An 8,115-nucleotide genomic window follows, 5' to 3' on the forward strand; every position below is an offset into this window, starting at 1 on the left:
TGGACGATTTTACCACCAATAAAGGGTGAGGGTTTGATAACCAGTATGAAACAACCACAATCCACATGAACCCATACAGTACAAACGTAACAAAGAGTCCCTTCACTTCGGTGATGTCACTGCTGTGGAATGTTCTAGCAGGTGAGGGGAGCGCTGTGTGTGTGTAGTGTAACAGGAATACACCGTGCGAGTCTGACATTGTTCTGAAAAGATCTTAGAACTGTTCTACCAGGCACATTTTGTTTTTCACAGTAATGACTTCATCTGTCTTGTCTGAGATGGTGTAGAGTTTCTGGTTTTCCTGAGTTAATCCACACCGGATGCTACTGTGTGTCACCACCCACACCTTTCCACGCCCACTTCACTGGGAAGCGGATTATTGGTCAATCAAGTTCCATAGGTGTGGCTCGTCACACAGAATAAATTAGCTGTGGCAGAGCGCATGAATCAGAGTATCACGGGAACATGTTCGGGACAATATTCTTACTGCTTAATGGACTTCTCCTACTTGTTCTCCTTTACTCCTCTCGCACAAGGTAAAGTCTTGCATACATTTGTTCATTACTGTATATTATAAATCCTCAACAACAAATGATGATTTATTAGGCTGTTTGAACCTGAATGAGTCATAGCTGCTTGAAAAATATTGTAAAAGAATATTCTGCAAAGACTAAATTACAATTTACAAGAGCAAAATTCATGAATGGTGTAAGTTAATGATGTAGCAATATGTAAGTTAATTTATAACATGACAGAATATGTGGTTATTCAAGTGTTAAAATAAGAGTATTTGAAGAGTGCTGTGTGGTGTTTGCTAACTTGATGTTAAGCAAGATTCTGTGCATTTCCCTTTAATCTTATGACAGGAAATAAGTAACACCCATTGCTCAGTTCTGAATGACCACAGGGTGACGGTAAATTTCAGATAAGCACAAATGTTGCCGATGTTGCCATTCACTGATGCTCTTTTCATCAAATACTGTGTGAACTTTCATGGCTGCAGTGAAATTAATGAATGTAAAACAATATTCTGGTGGGGGAATAGGCTACTCATGGAAAAAGCAAACAATGCAGTCTTGAAAATTACCTCATCCTAGATCACAGTCACATTTCTGTAGTCGTTCTTTCTCAATGGAGCTGTGCATCAGTCATCTGTGAGGAAGTCGACACCTGTAAATGAACTAAGGTGAACTAAAGGGCAGAATATCATGTGCTTCAGAGCTGAAACTCTGCGCTGTTTGAACTGGCAGTTACTGCACGGTGATAAAACCACACAAAAGGAAGCATTTGAGCATGACCTCACATTAACTTCAAACCTGCTGGTTGAGATTCATGAATGAGTGAGTATGAAGGAACTTCATTCTTCCGTTGAATTGCTGTGTTTTATGGGTTTTGCCTGTACTTGACAGACAGAAAAATGAGCCACCACTGGACAAAGGCTTCCTGCCATGGCTGGGGCACGCCTTGGAGTTTGGGAAAGATGCCGCAAAGTTTTTGACACGGATGAAAGAGAAACATGGGGATATATTCACAGTAAGTGCTTGCAACAAAAGGACATCATCCTCAATTCATCCACAAGTAGCACTGCAGAGCAAAAGTTGAACTGACTCAAATGGGTGACCATTCCTTACTGCTTCTAATGAAAAGACAAATAAATCGAAACAGTGCATTTTAAGATGAAATAGTGTGGCTGAAGTGCTGTTACTTAGCGATGCAATAAAGAAGTTGGTCTGAGTATCTGAGCTAATGCAAAATAGAATGAAAACAATAAGTAGATGACTCATTGAAGTGATCTTGTCTTAGGTCTGTGTTGCTGGTCATTATGTTACGGTACTGTTGGATCCAAACTCCTATGATTCAGTGTTATATGACACAAAGTCGCTGGATTTCACCCGCTACAAGAATCAGATTATCAAAAGGGTCTTCAGTCTGCAGCTGCCCAACACCAGCTCTACATCAGAGAGGGAATGGATGGAACGGTGAGTAATGAATGCATCATTTAAAGACAGACCGTATGAATTGTTAAATTAGAAAAAAAAACAAAAAAAAAAAAATGGTTTCAGTGGGTGTAGTAAATCTCCATTCAGATGCAGTTTTTATATGGCATTCCCGCAGGCATTTCCATGGTCTGAATCTTTCAAAGCTCAGCAGCTCCATGAAAACCCACCTCCAGACACTGCTCATGGATGACCAGAAGGGCTGCAGTCCTTCAGAGTGGAAACAGGATGGACTCTTCAGCCTCTGCTACAGCCTTCTCTTCAGGTAATATTCCATGACCCAGCAAGACACTAGAAAAGACTGCCATGGTTTAGGTGCTTCAGCAGGTTTCCAGAGCACAGGCAACATGCTGCACACAGCATTATAAACCTTTTTTTGTTTGTTTTTCAACTTTGTTGTTCTGCTTAGGGCTGGGTATCTCACATTGTTTGAGAGGGGTGACGATGCCACTGCTGTCTACACAGAGTTCCGCAAGTTTGATGGTCTTCTTTCAAAAATGGCACGCTGCACACTCAAGCGAGGTAAGCATGCATGCATGCACAGACACCGTCCATCTTGTCTCTCATTGTCATTTTGCTCTGACTTTCTTACTTTGCATACACTGCACAGTATGTAAATATGCATGTATTTTGAATCTCCAACAGAGGAAAGCAGAAAAGCGAACTCATCCCGGGAGCGACTATGGGAGCTGCTGTCCACAACCTGGCTGAGGAGAGGGTCAGAGGTCGGCTGCTGGCAGCAGAGCTACCAGTGCTATCTGCAGGAGGAGGGAGTGGATGCCGAGATGCAGAAGCGAGCTTTACTCTTACAGCTATGGGCCACCCAGGTTAGAGTTATTTTCTCCCTCCCTCCCTCCCTCTCTCTCTCTCTCTCTCTCTCTCTCTCTCTCTCTCTCTCTCTCTCTCTCTTCCTGTGTGTGCTTCTGATACTTGTAGGCAAAATTCCAAGTAAACACACAAACGAAGTTATGCTTGACTTCCCATCCATGGTGTTTTTCTCAGCCTTCCATCAAAGCAGAAGAGAGAACCCCCACGCCTTCCTCCCCACCAGTTTCTTAGAATTATATGCCTCAACTTGTGACTCAGTTTTCAAAGTGGTTATTATTAGAGAATGGAATGTGGCCAAGTTTTGATCATGTGATTCAGTTTCCATGACACATACCGTTGTTTCAGGTTGCATCACCTCATCCGAGCACAATGAGCTGGAATGTCTCAGGTCAGAGGAGAGCCAGCTGTAGGTTGGGAGTGTATAACCCATGCAATTTATTTATTTTTTTTTAGCATTTATTCATGCTGGGTGCGAATGCTGACCGATTTTCAACAACACTCTGCTTCACAGTCACACAGTTACACATATTCATGCTTTGGGAGCTGCCCAGTATAACCAATGTTTCACTGTTTTCTAGTAAGCAGCTCTACCAGCAGCTGTTTATCCAGTGCAAAATATTTGGAGAGATTTTCAATACACTAATACTCTTTCTTTCTTTCTTTCTTTCTTTCTTTCTTTCTTTCTTTTTTGAAATGCAAAATTAAACCACATTTATGACTTTTATTTGTACAGAAAATGGTTACTGTATACATTTGAAATTTGCACATATATTTAGTCAAGCAAGTGACTAAATGTATGATTATCTGCAGTGCATTGCAGGTTTAAAGCCTGTGTGACAGACAGAGAGAAGCTGAAACCGCAGACACTTCCTTGGCCCAACTAGTTCAAACAAGTCCAAAGCTATTGGCTGCCACTGCTGGGTGCTGCCAGCAGGGGGAGATAGCATGCTGTTTGACTGTGTTCATGTCTGCTACTCTGACATGCTACATTTTAGCTCCAACAGCTTTAGCTTTCTGTTATCTTCCACTCTCACTGGGACACTGCATGAACACTCTATGACACTGGAGGCAACTTAGTGTATGTAAGTGGGCAGGGACCTTGGCCAAAGCATTCACTCTGGGCTCTTTCTGCCCCTGCGCTCTGTTTTGGAAGGACAGCCAGTCCTTAAGCGTTTTTATTATAGTCGTGATCATGTCTGCTGGGATGTTGGAACACATGATCCCAGTCTGGGCCAGAAACTGCAGCACTACTGGAGAATATGGAGGGATTAGATGAAACTGGTGATGTATGCCAGAAAGTGTATGTGATTTAGTTGGAATGAACGCAAACATTAGTTACAGACAAACAGACTGAGATAGATAGAGCGTGTGAAATACAATGCTGAGATTTAGCCAAAGCCATGTACCAACTCACCATGACTCCTGTACAAGCTCTGGGACACTTTTAGATCTGCAGGTCTGGTGACCTGGCAGGGATACAATTTGATGCGCCTCTGCTCACTGTTTGGCATTTGCCCTGGCTGTCAGGTTAGAGCTGACCTGAGATGCACAGAGATAGGAAGAACAGTTCCCTTAACCCACAGCAATTATTTTTTGACAGGCTCAGGAGTCTCTCCATGAGCGGCTGACAGCAGTGGCAACAAAGCCTGGATGGATTCAGTGGCGTTTCCTCATATCAGCAATATTCAGACAGCACCACACAGATTTGACATTAGTTTAATCAATTAGAGTAGATTAATCATTAGAAATAAATCATCATTTAGAGAAAGTCACTCCTTGTTGAAAGCATATGTTGACCTGCCCAGAACTTCTGCACTCTTTTGCACATACAAGTGCGTCATGCTGACCTCAAAGACTGAGAATTGGATGGTTTTTTTTTTCCTATGTAGGGTAATGCTGGACCTGCTGCCTTCTGGCTCCTTGGCTTCCTGCTCACTCACCCTGAGGCCATGAAGGCTGTAAAGGCAGAGATCAGAGGCCTCGCTCCACAGGACAGCTCCCTACAGCAACCCCCCCTCAACAAGCTGGAAACACACAGCACACCTGTGTTTGGTAAGGCGGAGCTGCTAGCAGTCTTTTCAATTATTCACTTGAACTCTCCCACCTCAGGGCTTAACCCAACCAATGAGATGGAAATAAAGAACAGAGGCTCCTTTGACCTGTTGAGAAAAACAAGATGAGTGCAGTGTACGCAACAGAAAAAAAGTTTGACCTTTTATTCAATTAGAAAAGCAATAATTGCTTTTTTCATATATTCATATCTGTGCAAATGTTTGTGCCTTTCCAAATTACGCCCGAGGGCGCCGCTGATTTAACTTCCACTGACATCATCCACTGTGCTGTCCCTTCCATTCTGCAGATAGTGTTTTGAGTGAGACCCTACGGCTCACCGCTGCGGTAATCATCACCAGAGAGGTGGTGCAGGACAAGACCCTGCACATGGCCAATGGCCAGAATTACCACCTCAGACGAGGCGACAGGGTTTGTCTGTTCCCATTCCTCAGCCCTCAGATGGACCCACAGATACACCAGGAACCACAGGTACTATGATGTCCTGATGCCGGCCAGAATCAGTGCATGAACAACACATAAAGAAATGTAGTAAAGTTTTTAAAAACTGCACATGCTACTGATATGCTACTTCTTTGACAAAAGTTAAATTCAATTCACAATTCACTAATTGGTGATTCAGTTGAATAATTATTTTTATTTTCTAACAATTTCATTCAGTTCAGTTTAATTCAGGCCAAAGTCAGAGCGATTCAGTCTATTTGTGTCTTTGAACTGATGCAGTTGAATTGGCAGAATTTATTATTAATGCAGTAAACAAAGCGTTGCACCCCCGCTCCTCAGTGTTATAAGCGCAGGAGATGGTGATGAGGGATATGGAGCCTTTATCATTAAACCATTTTCCTCTATGGAATCAGCACATAGTGCATGTAATTTTCTGCCTTCGGTGTAGTATCTTAAGATGCCATTATAATGTACAACATGATGCACGAGGCAGTTGTTAAATGGAGGCAGGATTTAAGTGGTATTATTTATTGAGATTAGCTGGTAAATGTCTTCAATTAAAAATCAAATTGCAATATGTGGTCAGAAGGGCAAGCATTCATAAAAGAGCCTGATCGTTCACAATATATTATTTCTCTTGAAAGAGTCTTAAAGGGTTGGACTTCACAGTTTGTATTTGTACAGTATTATAGAAGATGTAGTGAAATTGTAATGCAGCATCCAATTCATGTGTTTATTTTCTGTCTCCACTCAACAGAAATTCAAATTTGACCGCTTCCTAAATGATGACATGACAGAGAAGAATACATTCTACAAGGATGGAAAAAGGGTGAAGTACCACAGCATGCCGTGGGGCGCAGGGACAAACGTTTGCGTTGGGAAAGAGTTTGCTATTCGTGGCATTAAACAGTGAGTATGAAAATAATCTGTTTTTAGGTTCAAATCATCACGTGATGTAGCATGAGTTTTTAAATCAGAGGATTTTCCAATGAGCAATGCATTCCCAATAAACACATTCTGAGCACTACATCAACCACTACATCTCCCACATTATTGTTCAGCCCAGCTTTCCTGTGCTTCATGATTATTGGCAACTAGCTGTAATATAGTAATTGCTTTTACTCTGTACTGTATTGTGTGGAAGTGGTTGAGGTTTTTGCCAGACAATGTATTGAGTTACAAAGTTATTTATCCAGTTGTAATGGTCAATCTCTGCAATCCACAATGAAAAATTGGGAGCAAAGTAGTTAGTTCTGATTTGCAGATTGCCTTCAGGAGGGCTACCTTTGGAAATTGGAAATTCTTAAGTATTTAACTCATATCTGATTGGCTGATTTGATTGATGGAATGTGATTTTTAATCATATGTTTTTATTTTATCATAAATAAACTCATACCATCCCAGCCGCTCTTGGTGTGATAAAACATATGTCAGTATTTGGCTTGTCACCCGGTCTGAACATTTTTGTCCTGTCCTTCTCTAGGTTTGTGTTCCTGGTCCTTACCCATCTTGATCTGGAGATATGCGACCCTCAGGCTAAAGTTCCTCCAGTAAACCCCAGCCGCTATGGATTTGGGATGCTCCAGCCTGATGGAGACCTGCAGGTCCGCTACAGACTCAAGAGGACATGGCACTAAGATCTGTTTCAGCTCAAATAACAGATGTAGATGTTTTTGTTTGTTTGTTTGTTTTTTTTGTTTTTGTTTTTAATGTACAGCACTGTTTATGTATATGTGTTCCTTATGTATAGCGGTATTTATTATATATTTATTATATATAATATATTGCATTTACTTGACGCTTCTGTAACACTAACTCTAACTTTATTGTGCACAGTTTTGTAATAAAAAAGACAAGCAAAGAAAACCTTTAATTGTACTTTTCATTTTTGATGACCTACATATCATGTAGTTTGAAAATGAATAAATGGATGAATACAACTGATGGATAGGGATGTTGTAGGAACATTAAACCCACCTAACTCAGTTTACCACCCTATGTATTTGCAAAACATAAATCATAAGCTATCAATCATATGAGGCTGACATAAATAGACTACTCATGGCACAAATTATGCTTCATGATACGCAGCATTCAACTAATTTAAGATCCACAAGAAAAGGTCTTTTAATCATTTCCTCTGAAAAGACTGTTTACTTTTATTTATTATTTACGTGTATTTGCCTCACACACACCATGACTGGAGGTCGTAGTTTACCCACTTTTTTTATTTGGGACTGCGTCGGTGCTTTAAATAACACTGCCTAACTGCTCATACGTCTTCACTGGTGCCAGAGAGGAGATGGTGTTGTACAGCTGAGCGTGAAGGGAGGGTGCTGAAAGGGTTAATCAGATGTGGAAGCAGATGGTGGAGCTGCCATGGATCCAGCTTCAGACGGAGATGCGTCGCCCCTTCACACAGCTGACTGGGAACACAGGTAGTCTGTCCGAAAGGGCTCTCGGCATACTTGTTGATCCTGCTTCACCGGGCGAAAACCGTAGGGCGATATGCGGAGCGGAGACAATAGGTAGCCAATAAATCGTGCTGAGGATCTGTCTGCCATGTCGGAGGCAGAGGAGGGTGACATGGATTGGGTTAGACCCCGGCAATAATAAACCAATAACGGTGCTCCTTTTTTTAAAAGCTACTGCTTCATCTCCGTCTCTGCCACCGGATTGATTGTTGAAAGAGCGGTAGGCGCTGGTTTGATTCAGTGCGAGATGACAACAACTCACAAAGGTATTGTTATCGTTATTGCCATTCCTGATTTTCTCT

The 8,115-nt window shown here is 41.7% G+C and overlaps 1 protein-coding gene across 1 annotated transcript; it reads left to right on the forward strand.

Annotated features, from left to right (window-relative positions):
- Window positions 1-452: 452 nt before the first annotated feature.
- Window positions 453-7,026, forward strand: ptgis (prostaglandin I2 (prostacyclin) synthase). Its single transcript, XM_030051619.1, has 10 exons — window positions 453-536; window positions 1,410-1,533; window positions 1,804-1,979; window positions 2,116-2,262; window positions 2,407-2,519; window positions 2,643-2,824; window positions 4,715-4,877; window positions 5,185-5,366; window positions 6,097-6,248; window positions 6,823-7,026. The coding sequence occupies exons 1-10, from the start codon at window positions 466-468 to the stop codon at window positions 6,974-6,976; spliced, it is 1,464 nt and encodes a 487-aa protein (XP_029907479.1). The 5' UTR covers window positions 453-465; the 3' UTR covers window positions 6,977-7,026.
- Window positions 7,027-8,115: the final 1,089 nt, after the last annotated feature.

Source organism: Myripristis murdjan, chromosome 5, assembly GCF_902150065.1.
Source record: "Myripristis murdjan chromosome 5, fMyrMur1.1, whole genome shotgun sequence".
Classification (NCBI taxonomy): Eukaryota; Metazoa; Chordata; class Actinopteri; order Holocentriformes; family Holocentridae; genus Myripristis; species Myripristis murdjan.